Source organism: Salmo salar, chromosome 15 (genome assembly GCF_965601325.2).
Source record: "Salmo salar chromosome 15, fSalSal1, whole genome shotgun sequence".
In the NCBI taxonomy this organism is placed as follows: Eukaryota; Metazoa; Chordata; class Actinopteri; order Salmoniformes; family Salmonidae; genus Salmo; species Salmo salar.
In genome coordinates, this window is record NC_138305.1 from 61,257,810 (window position 1) to 61,277,965 (window position 20,156).

A 20,156-nucleotide genomic window follows, 5' to 3' on the forward strand; every position below is an offset into this window, starting at 1 on the left:
GGGGACATTTGCATAATATAACATAATTCAATATTTCGACAGGAAGATATTTGAAGACGCGGCTATATTTATACCCACTGCCAATGCCAACACCCTTTCAATTTCCCTCTATTCTTTTTATATAAAGGCACATGAATCACCTCTGCCTCTCAATGTCCTTGTCTTCCCTAATTTCATTTACTTTCTCAACTCTGCCAAAGTAAAAATAATAAATATTATTATGAAGAAAATATATAATCTAAAATCTGATTTATGACATGAAGTATACTCAAATATAACTGTTAATGTTTCCTTGTTGTAAGTATTTCCATATGTCTGTTAATAAAAGTATCCTTGTGACGATTTTGTGGACCAAGGTGCAGCGTGGTAAGTGCTCATGATTAATGTTTATTATAACTCAGAACACTAAATCAAAACAACAAACAAGGAAAATGAATGTCACGTTCTGCAGGCTTTACTGAGCTGTAAAAAAACAAGATCCCACAACCGAAGGAGGGAAAAAAGGGCTGCCTAAGTATGATTCCCAATCAGAGACAAACACAAAGAAATACAAAACCTAGATTGCCCACCCCACATCACACCCTGACCTAACCAAACTAGAGGAAATAAAACATCTCTCTAAGGTCAGGGCATGACAATCCTACTACAACACTCAACCCAGCATGCTGTCATAATCTCTTCAATGGACTTGGGCCGGTGTTGCGTGACAAATGGAGCCACCGGAAATCCCGCTACTCTGTCTTCATCATCTCGTCCTGTCTGAATAAACCATAAGCCTTTATAAAAACAGCAAGGCTCACAATTGTCACACCGTGATCTGTTTCACCTGTCTTTGTGATTGTCTCCACCCCCTTCCAGGTGTCGCCCATCTTCCCCATTATCCCCTGTGTATTTATACCTGTGTTCTCTGTTTGTCTGTTGCCAGTTCGTTTTGTTTCGTCAAGCCTACCAGCAGTTTCCCCTCTGCTCCTGTCTCTCGATTGTGCCTGTTTCCTGGTTTTGCCGGTGTTGACCGTTCTGCCTGCCCTGACCCTGAGCCTGCCTGCGGTTCTGTACCTTTGCCCCACCTATCTGAATTACTGACCTCTGGCTGCCCTGGACCTGTCTTTTGCCTGCCACTGATCGATTAATAAACTGTTGTTACTTTGACATTGTCTGCATCTGGGTCTTACCTGAAATGTGATAACAATATAATGTAGTTCCTCTTTATTTCCCTCTGACATCGTCCTCTCACAAAGCAATCACACAGCCCGATAGGCATCAGAGGCCCCCTGGGGTTCTGGCTGCTATATCAAAACAAGAATAATTACTCTGGTACATGTAGTCCTGCTTTCCCCTTCTTCATCTCGTCCCTTGGAGTGGATGTTTTGGCACACATGTTAGTTTGTGTGTGTGTGTGTGTGTGTGTGGTGTGTGTGTGTGTGTGTGTGTGTGTGTGTGTGTGTGTGTGTGTGTGTGTGTGTGTGTGGTGTGTGTGTGTGTGTGTGTGTGTGTGAAGGGAGGATGCGGGGGAGAGAAAGAGAGAGGATAGTGGAGTGGATGGTAGAGTGACTTCGAGTTAGTGAAATAGAACACAAAAAGACAGAGTGCGTGTGTGTGTGAGAAAGAGGGTGAGAGTATGATAGAGAGAATGTGTGGGTGATATCATTTGGTATTAGTGAGTCCTCTGATGAAGCCTGCAGGCTGCTGTGAACAGTGCTGGGTGAATGCCTCGCTTTATTCTAAATCGCTCATTTAATTTCACCATGACCTCAGGGAAATCTCATTTGACCCGCCTTTCCCTCCTTCAATCGCTGCTCCTGCTATCTCCCTCTTTCTCTCTCATACTTCTCGATCTCTTGTTGTCTCTTTCGATGAGAGAAGGTTAGATAGGGAGGACATTCTGAATTGCTGCCGTCACCTGAATAGATGTTGAGATTATTGTTTACAGTGCTGGGATGAGGAGAGACCCCATCTCAGTATAGTGCGTGTGTAAGAGTATGTGTGCGTCTAGACGCCCGTTCCTTTGAATGGAAAATGTCTTGTTTTAGAATGAAAGGCGGGGTTGAATAAAGTGACATTTTAGTTTTTTACTTGTTTGATATGGAGATGGTAGTTTTGTGGTGGATAGGCTGCCATAGGAATCTGAACAGTGGGGAAAATAGGGTTCACATAGAGTTTACAACGTTGATGATACTGGGAGATGAAAACTATGATTCCAATACAGGCACTTCTACTGAGGCACTTGGACATTTAGAGATAAAGATGGTCCTTGCAGTATCTATCATTTTGATGAAAATGACATTGTTGCTTGAGTTCACTAATGTGCATTGGTGTGTGTTCATAGATGCCAGGCTTCCCCATAAAATGTACCAAGAAAAAAAAAATCGGCTGCGAAGTGGTAGGCCACACAAGCTCACAGAAAGAGACCGTCGAATGCTGAATCGCGTAAAATCTTCTCACTACCGAGTTCCAAACTGCCTCTGGAAGCAATGTCAGTACAATAACTGTTCGTCGGGAGCTTCATGAAATGGGTTTCCATGGCCGAGCATGGATGGAGATTTGGACTTGTGGTTTTACTTAATTTGCAGTACTCACCAATGATTATAACGGCGATTCTGATCCAACCATTAATTCATACATTATGCCCCTGGCCTGAGAGGATGGAAGTTCAATTCGTAGCTTGATGTAGTATGCTAATGTTTACTAGCTGGCCAGGCACATCGATGCCCAAGAAAGGAAGTTAGTCTAGCGAACAAACATTTTAACCAGGTAGCCTAGGCCAAAATAAACTAAAAGCATGTGCTGTATGACAGAGTCATAGACTGTTTAGGCAACTTGAAAGAGGAGGATGGCATTGGCGTTTCTCTATGAGTAGGGTGAGTCAACATGTTTTTCCTACTTGTGCGCACACACACAGAGAAATCAGTACCATGGACAGCCACATCATATTTAGCTTACGTTGATTGGACTAAATCGTTTTTGGTTTCTTTTAGTTGTCACCATATTAGACTAAGCATAGGTGATTAGATGATGTTGAAGTAGAAATGGTGCTGGAGTAGTGAAGGCAGCTCCTGTTTTCTTTGCATCTTGCGGTAACTCTACGTGGTTCTAATTAGTTGTTTAGTAGTCCAAAAATGTCGTAAACATTACCTTGCTTGACCATGATGTAGGTCATGTAACTGTTTGTTACATGCAATATGTTTTGTGGACTTTTGTTACATGCAATATGCATATGAACTGACATGTTACACAGAGAACAACGCAATTATCACAACACATACTGTGGGTTGTAATATTTTTTGGGGGCTTGGCTTCCCCAGTGATTTTACTCACGCGCCATTACTGCTAATGTGGTCCCCAACACTGTTTGATGATATCAGGCAAAATGTTCTAACTGATATGAAAGAGCTCAGTTAGGAGTAAGACATTTTGAGTCAGACATTCAGGTTAAAAGGATACCATCAATTGACCAGTCCCTGTGTGTGTTTCTCCCCAGGTGTTGCGGTCGGAGCTGAAGGACCGCGAGCATGTTGTGGCCAATACACTGGACCAGGCACACATATTCCTGGCTGAGCAGCCCAATGAGGGGCTGGGGGAACCATGCAAGAACCTTCAGCCCAAAACAGGTGAGTCTCCTGTCACTGACTAGCCTGAATACGCACACGCCAAAGTCCAGTGACATCACCCGCCACTTAGTCTTACGTTATAATTTAATTGAACTCCTTTATAAAACCTACTATGTGCCATAATCTAAATAACTGATGTCAGTACTGGTCAGTTTATGTTGACCATTCCGTTTAACCTGCATACATAGTGGCCCTCCAAAACCAAGATCTGGGAAACCCAGTATCAGGGTGGGTGAGAATGTCCATGAAAAGCACCTCAGAAGTTCCTCAATCCACTTGATGTTTATGTGGGGTGTGATATGAGGCTCAGAATACACCCAAACGCTAAATACGCAACAGAACTCATTAGTAATTCTGTATCTAAAGGCTGCTGGGCCTAGGAGGATGAAACAGTGAAGTCATCGCTGTGTCAGCACATTTCCTCTTTAACAGAATCGTGCTGTTAAATAATGTAGCAGGCCCCTGAGACAATCTGGGAGGTTGTGGCCAGAGCTCCGAGCAGGCAGAGATCTGGCCCTTCAGTGTGATCTTTGATGTAATTATCAAAGGGGCCTTTGGTCTAATCGGTGGTTAAGAACTGATCTAAGGGCTGTGATGGGTAGGATGGTTCCATAGCGGTGCGTGGTATATCAGAGGGTAGGTGTTATCTGAAACCAACCCTGCAATGACCTCGGATACTTTCGAAAAGGTTGTTTGACTGTGAAGGGTATATCTGATCTCAATCTGATCTAAAACCTGTGATTGGATGCTTTCACAGGAGGGACAAGGGGCTTCACAGGGTAAAACTGAGACCAGTGCCAGCATGGACACCTCTGTCTACTCTAGTATAACTGAACCCAGTGGGTGAGAACACTTTAGTCTTCAGATCCTCTCAGACCCAATCAAACTCTCCCAGACTTTCCCTGGCCTTTGTTTGCTTGTCAAACTTCTTATTTTCAAAACATACAGCTCCCACGCTGGTCCTGTCTGGGGAGTGTGGCAGACTAACCCCACGCTGGTCCTGTCTGTGGTGTGAGGCATCTATGGCTGGCAGACGAACAGAGTAACAGACAGACCCTTGATGTGTGCTTGGCTGGCAGACTAACAGACTAACAGACCCTTGATGTGTGCTTGGCTGGCTGACTAACAGACTGACAGACAGACCCTTGATGTGTGCTTGGCTGGCTGACTAACATACTAACAGACTAACAGACAGACAGACCCTTGATGTGTGCTTGGCTGGCTGACTAACAGACTAACAGACAGACAGACTCTTGATGTGTGCTTGCATGCATGCTTTAGCTTAGGGTGTTTACGATTTAGATCGTCATTGACACACTGATTTAAATTTCAAGTCTGCAGACAAGATGGTTGACTGTGGACATTGGTCATGCTCTTTTCTCTTTAGCTCACAAGTCTCTCTTCAAGTTTAAATGTTTTATTTTATTGTACAACCAACTTTCCCCTTTGAGGTTGTTAAAGTCTTTGTCCTTGCTCCCTTTCTCCCCCTCTCTCTCTGTCTCTCTCTTCCCCCCCTCTCTCCCTCCCTCACTCTCTACCCTTCTCACAGACCTGACTCCAGAGGAGAAGGCGCAGGGTGTGGCCAGGGCCATCAGGAAGCAGACAGCGGAGGTGCAGGAGCGTTGGGAGCGTCTGCAGGACCACGCGGGTGGATGGCAGAGTCAGGTAGAAAAGGCCTTTGAGAGGCTACAGGAGCTCCAGAGCAACATGGACCAGCTGGACCTGCGGCTAGACAGGGCAGAAGAGACCAAGGCTGGTTTGCAGCCTGTAGGAGACCTGCTCATAGACTCACTGCAGGAACACATAGAGAAGACCACGGTGAGGGGAGTCACTGGGGTGTTACTGATTTATTAAAGGGGAAAGAGAGAGAGGGACGTTTTTTTTTACGTCCACTACAAAACATTTAGGGCCAAAAAGTGTAGGTAGTGATTAACCTGTACGTAAATCAGTGTCAAAAAAATGTATTACCTAGATCAACATCTAATTACCATTGGTACAGGTATCACCCCTGCACCATAACAGTATGTTATAGATACATCTGCCTACATCAAAACACTGACCTGTGTGTGTGCATCCTGTGTATGTCCCAGGCTTTCAAGGAGGAGATGGCTCCTCTGAGGCAGGACGTGCATGTGGTGAATGAGCTGTCTGGTGAGCTGGCTCCTCTGGATGTCCAGCTGTCCTCCACCTCCTCCAGACAACTGGATGACCTCAACATGCGCTGGAAACTACTACAGGTGGGCTATGGGTGTCCCACCTAAAACCTTCCCCCTTTTACAGGTGGGCAATGGGTCTCATGCCTAAAACCATCTCCCTTTTATGTGTCATACTTAAGAAGAGGTGTCACAGCTACAAACCTCCTCCCTTTTTGTCATACTTGGGAGTACGTGTCACTCACCGCTAAATGATGAAAAGGTCAAATGTAAAACCTTCCTCCTTTTACGAGCTATCATATTCTTGACTTTTCTACTTTCTACTCTTTTTTCTCTCCCACCTTATTCACATCTCAACCTGTCAGTACGCTCAGGTTTATTATCTCAATGTCATATTAACCCTCTTGCTGTCTTTGTAATCATGTATTTCTGTCCATCTCTTTCCACCTGTTTGTGTCATTTTATTATGTTGCTTTCTCTCATTATTCCTTCCGTCTCTCTCTGTCAGCCTGCTGTACTTTAGCTCAGACACAGAGAGGGGTGAGGAGAGGTGGCCTTCCGCTTGTCTACCTCTACAGGTTACTGAGTTCTATATTGGCACAGTGGACTTCTGTCACTGTAGATAAATAACACTTTTTGACACAGAGGACTAGTGTCCTGGTCCAGCCTGCTGATGGCCGGGATCAGAGCCTTACTCGTGCACCCCTCAGGCTCATTTGTCACTATGCTGTTTAGATTAATGTGTGTGTGTGTGTGTGTGTGTGTGTGTGTGTGTGTGTGTGTGTGTGTGTGTGTGTGTGTGTGTGTGTGTGTGTGTGTGTGTGTGTGTGTGTGTGTGTGTGTGTGTGTGTGTAAAAGAGACATGAAGAGAGACATCTTAGATTCTGTCCCTTTCCTTCTCCATGCCCACCCCTGGTATTGCCTTGCTGGAGTTGATGATGACCACTGAGATAGGACTCCGGGCCGCTTTGGTCTGATCAAACAGAAGGGCAAACAGCACAGCAGGACTCAGTCACCAGGCACCCCATAGAGATTCCCTGGGGCTGGATGAAAGTGTTGAAGACACATTTTGTCTGCCTCCTGGTTCCATGTGTAGAGACAGCCTTGTAACCTCACTGTAGGGAGGATGACTGAGTCACTGCACACAGTAAGGACACTCAGCAATGCACGAATATGCACGCACACACACTCAGCTGGACCGGTCAATATAGTGCTGGCGGGATGCAGGTGTGTGATTGTGTGTGTCTAACTCTCTCCTCTTTCTGGTGTGCAGGTGGCCATTGAAGAGAGACTAAAGCTCCTTCAGGAAGCCCACAGAGACTTCGGCCCTTCCTCCCAGCACTTCCTATCCAGTGAGTAGCCAAATCAAAGTATATTAGTCACATACACACTTTTTAGCAGATGATATTGCGGGTGTAGCAAAATGCTTGTGTTCCTAGCTCCAACAGTGCAGTATATAACAATTCACAACAATACACACAAATCTAAAAGTAAAATAATGAAATAAGAAATATCTAAATATTAGGATGAGCTATGTCAGAGTGGCATTGACTAGAATACAGTAGAACAGAATATAGTATATACATATGAGATGAGTAAAACAGCACGTAAACATTATTACTTGACTATTGTTCCATTATTAAAGTGGACAGTGATTCCATGCCTATGTACAGTATAGGTAGCTTAGTGGTTAGAGCATTGGGCCAGTAACCGAAAGGTTGCTAGATCGAGTCCCTGACCTGACAAAGTAAAAATCTGTCGTTCTGCCCCTGAACAAGGTAGGTAACCCACTGTTCCTAGGCTGTCATTGTAAATAAGAATTTAACTGACTTGCCTAGTTAAAGAAAGGTTGAAATAAAAGATATGGGGCAGCAGCCTATAAGGTGCAGGGTTGAGTAAATGGGTGGTAGCTGACTAGTGATGGCTATTTAACAGTCTGATGGCCTTGAGATCAAAGCTGTTTTTCAGTCTCTCGGTTCCAGCTTTGATGCACCTGTACTGACCTCGCATTCCAATGACTTCCCTTGATGTTTATCGATTCAGCCTATCAATGTCTCGGAGGCAGCCTATCCATGATGTTTTGTTGTTGTTGTTGTTGCTGTTGTACTTTTTGTCAGGGTTGCCCTCATCCCTTGCCTCCTACACACACCCACACACACACAAACACACACTCAAGTAGGTTGTTTACAGGCGGCAAGGTTCTTCACTCTTGAATCATTCAAGGCTTAATTACAAGTCTCCTCTGACTTCCTTTCCTTTCAGACCAGTGGTCATTAACGATGGAGGGAGGGAGGGAGGGATCATTAACGACAGACACAGCCACACCAATCCCTCCTCATCCCCTCCTTCCATCCCCATTTACTCCAAATTATACAGTAGTGTTCTATTTCATTGCTATGTCCCTTTCCTCTCTCCGTCTCAAATCCAACCCCTCTCTTGTCTACCCCATTTGGCTCTGACATGGATCCAAAATGTCTTCCATTTGATGATAACAGGGTGGTGGGATATGGAGGAAACTTAGTTGTTGTGTGTCCATAGACCTGAGTGGTGTTGACAGCTGAGTTATTGTACCAGCCAAGATGCCATTCTGGCTCCCCTTTCATCTCTCATAGACAGAATCTACCGTTCCTTCTCATAGTAACCGACGGAGAAGGTCGAAACTTTACAAGTTCAACCCAACTTTAGCAAAAAAAATTTGAGTTTATGACATATGACCGCCAAGCACTTTTTCACATTAGATCGACAGTTACTAACCTCAATTTCAACTTCAAACCCGACTCTGACAGCTGTACCCTTGTTTATGCCAGACCCTATTCCTTTATTTCATGGGCTACCAAAACACTGCAGTTGTAGACGTGGCAGACAGGCTGGAGTCCTGGTGAGATTAAGACAAAGAGAAAATCGACTGGCACTCCCCTCCGTTTTATTGGCAAATGTCCAGTCACTCGAGAATAAGATGGATGAGCTTCGTTCCAGAGTCTCCTATCAGAGAGACTTGAAAAGCTGCATTATTATTGCCTGGATACACAGACTCCTTGCTCCGACCAAATGCTACGCCACGCCCATGGACGACAGTCTGGATATGAGTACATCCCCTTCACTGAATGCGAACACATTAGGGGCTGTCTGATTGGTCCAGAAACTGATGGTTCGGGCCAGAGCCAGAATACACATAGGTAAAGCGGCAGTTCGAAAATTCGCCATTTGCTATGATACTCTGATTGGTTAGACAATCCAATCGCTGATGATTTTTGTACAACACCCCTAGTACCTCTCGTTACAACAAATTACTTCAATTTTGACTGAATAATTTTGTGGTCAGGCTAGCAACACGAGGTGAAGGGGGACGGGTCTGCCTCTTCATAAACAACAACTGGTGCGCCTCTTCCAGTGCGAAGGAAACTCAGACATAGAATGCCTCATGGTAAGCTGTAGACCTTCCTATTTAACAAGAGAGTTCTCATCCAAAATATCACGGCTGTCTACATCCCACCAGAAGCCAACAATACCTTATGGCGCCATAAACAAACAAAAGACCACACACCCAGAGGCATCTTTTGGGAGGAAACTTTAACTCAGAGAGACTTAAAAACGTTCTACCTCACTTCTACTAGCACGTCTCTTGCGCCGTAAGGGGCGTCAAAATGCTAGACCACTTTTATTCTACCTAAAAAAATGCATACAAGGCCCTCCCTCACCCTCCCTTCTACAAATCTGACCACGACTCTATCCTGCTGCTTCCCGTTTACAAACAAAAGCTCAAACTGGAAGTACCAGTGACACGCTCAATATGGAAGTGATCTGATGAAGCAGATGTGAAGCTACAAGACCGTTTTGCTAGTACAGGCAGCGATCTGTTCCATGATTCATCCGATAGCATTAGGAGTTTCCCATATCAGTCACAGGCGTCATCATGTAGTCTCCACAGTGACCATACAAACATAACCAAACCAAAAACCATGGATTATATGCAGTATCCGTGCTGGGCTAAATGCTAGAGCTACCGCTTACAAAGAACGGGACATGGACGCACACAATTAATCCCACTACAACCTCCGGCGAGACATGAAAAATGATAATTTAGGAGGAAGGTGGAATCCTATTACACCGGTTCCGATGCTCATCAGATGTGGCAGGGCTTTCAGTCTCTATAACAGACTACAAAGGGAAACCCAGTCGTGAGATGCCCAGTGAGGCAGAACTCCCAAATTCATGCTTAATCTTTCGGGAAACCAACAGAGTCTTGCATGAAAGCTTCTTTTGTTCCAGTTGACTGTGTGATCTCACTCTGCAGGGCCGATGTGAGTAAAACTTTTAAACAGGTTAACCTCTCTGGGCTAGGTGGGACGAATTCGTCCCACCTACGTAACAGCCAGTTGAATCCTGTGGCGCGATTTTCAAAACGTTTGAAATGCTATTACTTCAATTTCTCAAACATATGACTATTTTACAGCTATTTAACCTCTCTGGGCTAGGTGGGACGAATTCAATTTTTCAAACATATGACTATTTTACACCATTTTAAAGACAAGACTCTCGTTAATCTAACCACACTGTCCGATTTCAAAAAGGCTTTACAACGAAAGCAAAACATTAGATTATGTCAGCAGAGTACCCAGCCAGAAATAATCAGACACCCATTTTTCAAGCTAGCATATAATGTCACATAAACCCAAACCACAGCTAAATGCAGCACTAACCTTTGATGATCTTCATCAGATGACAACCCTAGGACATTATGTTATACAATACATGCATGTTTTGTTCAATCAAGTTCATATTTATATCAAAAGCCAGCTTTTTACATTAGCATGTGACTAGCATGTGACTAGCATTCCCACCGAACACTGCCGGTGAATTTACTAAATTACTCACGATAAACGTTCACAAAAAGCATAACAATTATTTTAAGAATTATAGATACAGAACTCCTCTATGCACTCGATATGTCCGATTTTAAAATAGCTTTTCGGTGAAAGCACATTTTGCAATATTCTGAGTAGATAGCCCGGCATCACAGGGCTAGCTATTTAGACACCCAGCAAGTTTAGCACTCACCAAAGTCAGATTTAAAATAAGAAAAATGTTATTACCTTTGGTGTTTTTCGTCAGAATGCACTCCCAGGACTTCTACTTCAATAACAAATGTTGGTTTGGTCCCAAATAATCCATAGTTATATCCAAATATCCTCTGTTTTGTTCGTGCGTTCAAGACACTATCCGAATGGTAAAGAAGGGTGACGAGCACGACGCATTTCGTGACCAAAAAAATCTAAATATTCCATTACCGTTCTTCGAAGCATGTCAACACGAAGCATGTTTAAAATCAATTTTTATGCCATTTTTCTCGTAAAAAAGCGATAATATTCCGACCGGGAATCTGCGTTTAGGTAAACAGACGAAAGAAAATAAAGCATTCGGTCGACTCGGGCACGCGCCTAAGCCCATAGTACTCTGATCGGCCACTTGCCAAAAGCGATAATGTGTTTCAGCCAGAGGCTGCCTCGATATCGTTCAGCTTTTTCCCGGGCCTATGGGAGCCGTAGGAAGTGTCACGTTAGAGCAAAGATCCTCAGTCTTCAATAAAAAGAGCCAAGATGAAACACAACTTGTCAGACAGGCCACTTCCTGCAAGGAATCTTCTCAGGTTTTGGCCTGCCATTTGAGTTCTGTTATACTCACAGACACCATTCAAACAGTTTTAGAAACTTTAGGGTGTTTTCCATCCAAAGCCAATAATTATATGCATATTCTAGTTACTGGGCAGGAGTAGTAACCAGATTAAATCGGGTACGTTTTTTATCCGGCCGTGTCAATACTGCCCCCTAGCCCTAACAGGTTAAGTAGGGTTTTTTTCCACCTGGGTTTGTGGGAGATTAGTTTTGAGTAGTGTCTGTTTCACCTCTGCGTCACGGTTTGTTGTTTTTTTGTCATTCAAGTTTATTTATGTATTGCATAGTTTCACAGTATAAATACAATGTGGAACGACACACACGCTGCACTTTGGTCCGCTCATTCCTCTCTTCGACAACCGTGACAGAATCTCCAACCACCAAGGGACCAAGCAGCGTGGTATGGAGCAATTGACTATTGAGGAGATAAGGAGGAGTATATCCAGGGCTTTGGAGGATTTAGGGGCAGGAGAAAAGCGCCTCCCATGGGAACAGGTGGAGGCAGCGAGAGCGCGGCAACAAGGGAAGCATGAGAGGCAGCCCCCCCCAATTTTTTTTTGGGGTGGGCACACGGGGAGATTGGCAGAATCAGGTTGGAGACCTGAGCCAACTCTTCGTGCTTACCGTGAGGTGCGTGTCACCAGTCTGGCGCCACCTGTGCCAGCCCCACGCAGCAGGTTTCTAGTGTGCCTGCCCAGTCCGTTGTGTCCTGTTCCTGCTCCTCGCACTCGTCCTGAGGTGCGTGTTACCAGTCTGGCACCACCTGTGCCAGCGCCATGCATCAGGCCTCCAGTGAGTCTTCCCAGTCCAGAGCTTCCGGCGACAGTTCCCAGTCTAGAGCTTCTGGCGAAGTCCCCCAGTCCGGAGCCTCCAGCGACGTTCCCCAGTCTGGTGAGACCTGTTCCGGCTCCACGTAAGAAGCCTCCAGTGATGATCCATGGTCCGAAGCCTCCAGTGATGATCCATGGCACAAAGCCTGTTGGGATGATCCATGGCCCTGAGCCTGTAGGGATAATCCATGGCAAGAAGCCTGTAGGGATGATCCATGGCCCGGAGCCTGTAGGCATGATCCATTGCACAAAGCCTCCAGTGGTGATCCATGGCGCGGAGCCTGCAGTGATGATCCATGGCATGGAGCCTGCAGCGACGGTCCCCAGTCCGGAACCTCCTGAGACGCCTTACAGTCCGGAACCTCCTGAGACGGCCCTACAGTCCGGAACCTCCTGAGACGGCCCTACAGTCCGGAACCTCCTGAGACGGCCCTACAGTCCGGAACCTCCTGAGACGGCCCGCAGTCCGGAGCCTCCTGAGAGTGCCCGCAGTCCGGAACCTCTTGAGAGGGCCCGCAGCCCAGAACCTCCTGAGAGGGCCCGCAGCCCAGAACCTCCGACGATGATCCACGGTCCGGTGGCACAGAAGCAGAGGGATCAGCGGGCGGAGCGGGGGTTACGCCCCAAACCAGAGCCGCCTCCTCTGTTGGAGGATCCGCGGGATCAGGGTGGACAGCCCAGTAGTTACCCTACCTTTTGTTTATTTTTTTTGAGGGGGGGATTTTTTGTTGTGTTTTTGTTTAGGTGCGGGCGGAGTCCGCACCTTTGGTGGGGGGTACTGTCGTCCTGACCATAGTAAGATGTTATTTTCTATGGTAGAGTAGGTCAGGGGGTGACAGGGGGTGTTTTTCTTTGTTTTGTATTACTATGTTCATGTTCTAGTTATGTATTTCTATGTTGGTTTTGTTTGGGATGATCTCCAATTAGAGGCAGCTGGTCCTCGTTGACTCTAATTGGAGATCATACTTAAGTAGGGTTTTTTTCCATCTGGGTTTGTGGGAGATTAGTTTTGAGTAGTGTCTGTTTCACCTCTGCGTCACGTTTTTTTTTTCTGTCATTCAAGTTTATTTATGTATTGCATAGTTTCAGAGTAAAAATAAAATGTGGAACGACACACACGCTGCACTTTGGTCCGCTCATTCCTACGACAACCATGACACCTGTGCTGCTGTTGACCCATGACTGCATGGCCACGCACGACTCCAACACCATCAACAAGTTTGCAGACGACACATCGGTGGTAGGCCTGATCACCGACGGCGATGAGACGGTCTACAGGGAGGAGATCAGAGCCTTGAAAGTGTGATGTCAGGACAACAGCTTCATCAATGTCAGTAGGACCAAGGAGCTGATTGTGCATGGGTCCTCGGATCCTCAAAAGCTTTTACAGCTTCACCATTAAGAGCATATTGACTGCTTGCATCACCACTTGGTATGGCTAATGCACTGTCCTCGACCGCAAATCATTACAGAGGGTGGGGTGGACAGCCCAGTACATCACTGGGGCTGAGCTCCCTGCCATCCAGGACCTCTATATCAGAGGCAGGTCCAAAAAATTGCCAAAGTCTTCAGCCACCCAAGCCATAGACATACTGTTCACTCTGCTACCATCAAGCAATCAGTACCAGAGCATCAGCTCTCGGACCAACAGGCTCCAAGACAACTTCTACCGCCAAGCCACAAGACTGCTAAATAGTTAATAAAATGATTACCCAGACTATCTGCAATGACCCTATCTTGCACTGACTATGCACACTCGGAAGACTGTATGTACACAATATATACACTCACTCACACACATTACACTGACACTCTCGCAAAAACCCACACAAATACACACGTATACCGACAACACACATACACACCATACAAAAATATTTCAAATGTAATGATCTTATACTCAAAAGATTCCCAACAATTGAATTCCGTTCTGTGCCTTTGGCTAATATAATTTTTTTGCCGTGGTATCATTTTGGTACAGTGTTGTGATGGTATTGAGATATTAACCTGGTATCGGTATAACCCTGAGGCCTAGTTACTTTATGCTCCCTTTATGTACATACGTGTATCTACCTGAAATACCTCATACCCCTGCAGTGATATAGAACTGGTACTCCCTAGATGCAAGCATTTCATGGTACAAGTCTACACCCGCTGTATTTGTGCATGTGACAATTATAAATGGTTTTGTATTTTAAGAATTAGGTTTCATCTAAGGGTTCAACAAAGTGCCTGCCTGTCCGTCCATCCATCCAGCCGTCTGTCTGTTTATTTATAAATATATATACAGTATCTATTCCTTGTCACGTCCTGACCAGCAGAGGGAGTAGTTGTGTAGTATTTTGGTCAGGACGTGGCAGAAGAAGTCTGTGTATGTGTGTTCTGGGATGTCTGTTTCTATGTTGGTCTGTGTGGCTCCCGATCAGGGACAGCAGGTTATCGTTGTTCCTGATTGGGAGTCATATATTAGAAGTGTGTTTGTCATCTGGGTTTGTGGGTTGTTTCATTAGCACTGCTATTATTGTAAGTATAGCCTGTCTTGAGTCGTTCTTGTTTTTCTGTGTTTGCTTGATTCATTATCATTAAAAGATGAGTATTCACATCCCGGCTGCATTTTGGTCGATTCAACACGGCGATTTTTGTGACATTCCTCCATTCATCCACCGTTTCAATCTACAGTTGAAGTCGGAAGTTTACGTACACCTTAGCCAAATACATTTAAACTCAGTTTTTCACAATTCCTGACATTTAATCCTAGTAAAAATTCCCTGTCTTAGGTCAGTTAGGATCACCACTTTATTTTAAGAATGTGAAATGTCAGAATAATAGTAGAGAGAATGATTTATTTCAGCTTTTATTTCTTTCTTCACAGTCCCAGTGGGTCAGAAGTTTACATACGCTCAATTATTATTTGGTAGCATTGCCTTTAAATTGTTTAATAACCTCTCTGGGCTAGGCGGGACGAAATCGTCCCACCTACGCAACAGCCAGTGTAATCCCGTGGCGTGATTTTCAAATACCTTAGAAATGCTATTACTTCAATTTCTCAAACATATAACTATTTTACACCATTTTAAAGACAAGACTCTCGTTAATCTAACCACACTGTCCGATTTCAAAAAGGCTTTACAACGAAAGCAAAACATTAGATTGTCAGCAGAGTACCCAGCCAGAAATAATCAGACACCCATTTTTCAAGCTAGCATATAATGTCACAAAAACCCAGAAGACCGGTAAATGCAGCACTAACCTTTGATGATCTTCATCAGATGACACACCTAGGACATTATGTTATACAATACATGCATGTTTTGTTCAATCAAGTTCATATTTATATCAAAAACCAGCTTTTTACATTAGCATGTGACGTTCAGAACTAGCATACCCCCCGCAAACCTCCGGTGAATTTACTAAATTACTCACGATAAACGTTCACAAAAAACATAATTATTTTAAGAATTATAGATACAGAACTCCTTTGTGCAATCGAGGTGTCCGATTTTAAAATAGCTTTTCGGTGAAAGCACATTTTGCAATATTCTGAGTACATAGCCCAGCCATCACGGCTAGCTATTTAGACACCCACCAAGTTTAGCCCTGACCAAACTCCGATTTACTATTACAAAAGTTTGATTACCTTTTGTTGTCTTCGTCAGAATGCACTCCCAGGACTGCTAGTTCAATAACAAATGTTGGTTTGGTCCAAAATAATCCATCGTTATATCCGAATAGCGGCGTTTTGTTCGTGCGTCCCAGACACTATCCGAAATGGTAAATCAGGGTCATGCGCATGGCGCAAATCGTGACAAAAAAATTCTAAATATTCCAATACCGTACCTCGAAGCATGTCAACCGCTGTTTAAAATCAATTTTTATGCAATTTATCTCGTAAAAAAGCGATAATATTCCGACCGGGAATCTCCTTTTCGGCAAACTGAGGAAAAAACACAAAGACGGGGGCGACCAGTGCACGCGCCTAAGCCCACAGTCCCTTGATCGGCCACTTGAGAAAGGCGATAATGTGTTTCAGCCTGGGACTGAAATGACGACATTCAGGTTTTTCCTGGGCTCTGAGAGCCTATTGGAGCCGTGGGAAGTGTCACGTTACCGCAGAGATCCTTTGTAATTGAATGAGATGTCAAAGAAAGACAATAAATGGTCAGACAGGCCACTTCCTGTAAAGGAATCTCTCAGGTTTTGACCTGCCATTTGAGTTCTGTTATACTCACAGACACCATTCAAACAGTTTTAGAAACTTTGTAGTGTTTTCTATCCAAAGCCAATAATTATATGCATATTCTAGTTACTGGGCAGGAGTAGTAACCAGATTAAATCGGGTACGTTTTTTATCCAGCCGTGTCAATACTGCCCCCTAGCCCTAACAGGTTAATTAATGCGAGTGTAGCGAAATGCTTGTGCTTCTAGTTCCGACAGTGCAGTAATATCTAACAAGTAAACTAACAAATTCACAACGATTACCTTATACACACAAATGTAAAGAGATGAATAAGAAGATGTACATATAAATATATGGATGAGCGATGGCCGTGTGGCAAAGGCAAGATGCTGTAGATGGTATAGAATACAGTATATACATGTCACGTCCTGGCCAGTATAAGGGTTAATTATTATTGTAGTTTGGTCAGGACGTGGCAGAGGGTATTTGTTTTATGTGGCTCGGGGTGGTGTTTTTCTAAAAAGGGCATTTGATTTAGTATTCCAGGGTTTTTGGGCACTGTTCCTTGTCTACGTATTTCTATGTTGATCTAGTTGGTTGTATGTCTATGTTTGGTTAATTGGGGTGGACTTCCAATTGAAGGCAGCTGTGTGGTGTTGCCTTTGATTGGAAGTCCTATATTAGTTGGGTGTGTTTGTCTGTGTATTTGTGGGAGATTGTTTCTTGTCTAGCATGTATGAGCCTGAGAAGACTGTCGGTATATCGTGAGTTCGTTTTGTTGTTTTTGTGTTCATTTTGATTTAATAAATGTTCAAAATGAACAAACACAGTCCTGCTGCATTTTGGTCCTCCTTCACCGACGATAACCGTGACATATGAGATGAGTATGTAGACATTATTAAAGTGCCGTTATTTAAAGTGACTAGTGATACCTTTATTAAGTGGCAAGAGATTTGAGTCTGTAGAGTGGCTGCTACCAACATATGTTAGTGATGGCTACGGAGAAAAAATTTATGAAATGTATGAAATGTATGCATTCACTACTGTAAGTCGCTCTGGATAAGAGCATCTGCTAAATTACTAAAATGTAAAAAAAATGGCTGTTTAACAGTCTGATGGCCTTGAGATAGAAGCTGTTTTTCAGTCTCTTGGTCCCAGCTTTGATGCACCTGTGCTGACCTCGCCTTCTGGATGGCAGCAGGTTGAACAGGCAGTGGTTCGGGTGGTTGTTGTCCTTGATGATCTTTATGGACTTCCTGTGACATCGGGTGCTGTAGGTGTCCTGGAGGGCAAGTAGTTTGCCCCCGATGATGTGCTGTGCAGACCGCACTACCCTCTGGAGAGCCTTGCGGTAGATGCCGTACCAGGCGGTGATACAGCTAGACAGGATGCTCTCGATTGTGCATCTGTAAAAGTTTGTGTTTTAGGTGACAAGCCAAATTTCTTCAGCCTCCTGAGGTTGAAGTGGCGCTGTTGCGCCTTCTTCACCACGCTGTCTGTGTGGGTCGACCATTTCAGTTTGTCCGTGATGTGTACGCAGAGGAAATTAAAACTTTCCACCTTCTCCACTACTGTCCCGTCGATGTGGATGGGGGGATGCTCCCTCTGCTGTTTCCTGAAGTCCACGATCATCTCCTTTTGTTTTGTTGACGTTGAGTGACAGGTCATTTTCCTGACACCACACTCCGAGGGCCCTCACCTCCTCCCTGTAGGCCGTCTCGTCGTTCTTGGTAATCAAGCCTACCACTGTAGTGTCGTCTGCAAACTTGATTATTGAGTTTATGGCCACGCAGTCATGGTAGAACAGGGAGCACAGGAGCGGGCTGAGAACGCACCCTTGTGGGACCCCAGTGTTGAGGATCAGCGTGGTGGAGTTGTTGTTTCCTACTCTCACCACCTGGGGATGGCCTGTCAGAAAGTCCAGGACGCAGTTGCACAGGGCGAGGTCGAGACCCAGGGTTCCGAGCCTCACGAATGAACAGCTGTTCATTGCTGTAGTCAATGACCAGCACTCTTACATAGGTATTCCTCTTCTCCAGATGGGATAGGGCAGTGTGCAGTGTGATGGCGATTGCGTCGTCTGTGGACCTGTTGGGGTGGTAAGCAAATTGGAGTGGGTCTAGGGTATCAGGTAGGGTGGAGGTGATATGATTCTTGACTTGTCTCTCAAAGCACTTCATAATGGTTGTGTTTTGGCTTTGAAGTTCAGCTAATTCATCCACTATCCTTCTCTCCGTTTGTTCTGCCCTTTATCTGTGAAGTCTAACAATAACATGCCGTTAGAATACATTAACCGGTTATTTATACGGCGCAGTACCTTTTTACAGATACGGCCATCTTAACTCACTCTCACTGTTCAAGAGTTATACCCATAATATTTTCAATTTCATGCATTGTGAGAATTGTATTTGTACAACAAGCCAATTAGATTATGGAACTATTAGTGGATATTTGCAGAAGTGTACGGCTCAAAAGACTAAAATGATCTTTGTGCTGCAAATATTGCATGTTTTTATATTTACATGGTGTATTTTCCTCCTTTTTCTCAACAGCCTCTGTGCAGCTCCCGTGGCAGAGGGCGGTCTCTCAGAATAAGGTTCCATACTACATCAAGTGAGTAACACTTACTGAAAACATACTGCTTATGTATGCTATAAGAATTTTTTTTCTTTAAGCTTATTGTATGGTAACTAATTTGACTTGTGAGTGCGTGATTCTATTAATGTTCTAAAGTTTCCTTTAAAGATCGAATCCTTATTTGGGGAAACAGTGCCACTATTCGCCCCCAGCAACTTTGTTATAGTTTTTGTTTTGTATATGAGAGGAGAAACAGGAGAGGATAGTCCCAAACGGACCTGGCAGTTTCACCAATTAAGTATTACACTTTAAGGGTTGGTTTCAATTCTTGAATGTTTCCACAAGCATAATATTGAATTTGAAGTGATTCAAAGTGCAATGTCAATTGTTGCTCGTTCATTTTGCAGGGGGTCTTTCCGATTTGCATAATACCTGTGATAATGACGAAGTATTCATGGACCCTTTTACAGTCGGTCTATAGCAGCGGTATTACAGCTTAAGATAGGTGTCACATTGCTCATTGTAATACATTCACAGTCAAGCTTAGCAGCAGACAGTTGGTCCATTAAAAAAGCAGAGAGGGAGGGAGAGGTTTATGCTGATAGCCACTCAGGATGGCTTTCATACCGACACATGCAGAGAGAAAGAGACAGAGACAGGTGGACAGAGAAAGTGGATAGAGATATGGGGGCTACTGAGAGATAAATAAACTGAGAGAGAAGGATATGAGTAGAAAGAGAAAAATGGTGATTAATAGGAAAGGACAGTCAGAGAGAGATGGGGTGAGGATGAAAGAGGGAGAGGGGGTGATAAGGAGGTAGAGGTACAGAGACAGGTTGTGAGCGATACTGAGTGAGACAGGAAGGCATCCCTGTGAACACCTGCAATTTGTTTAGCCCTGGAGCTTTGCACTGGAAAGCATCAGAGATGAAAGCAGCAAAAGGCTGGGAAGAGAGGAGAGGACAGGCTTAGAACTCCGGAATCAACAACAGCTTTCTGTGATCACAGGTGTTGGCCCTCAAGCGGCCGACTACTGAACCCTTGCCCCTCCCCTCCCCCCCACACACACACATACAAACACACACACACACACTCTGTACCATATGTACCATTCTTGACTGTATTACATAGCACAACAA

At 44.5% G+C, this 20,156-nt stretch overlaps 1 protein-coding gene across 1 annotated transcript in view; it reads left to right on the forward strand.

The window, feature by feature from the left end:
• The window catches only part of LOC106571754 (utrophin), a 193,925-nt gene that overhangs the window by 70,781 nt on the left and 102,988 nt on the right, over positions 1-20,156 (forward strand). The window contains exons 4-8 of the mRNA XM_014145173.3: positions 3,479-3,608; positions 5,158-5,426; positions 5,699-5,845; positions 7,035-7,113; positions 18,993-19,053. Of these exons, the coding sequence (XP_014000648.1) occupies positions 3,479-3,608; positions 5,158-5,426; positions 5,699-5,845; positions 7,035-7,113; positions 18,993-19,053 (686 nt within the window). The remainder of the gene's footprint in view (positions 1-3,478; positions 3,609-5,157; positions 5,427-5,698; positions 5,846-7,034; positions 7,114-18,992; positions 19,054-20,156) is intronic.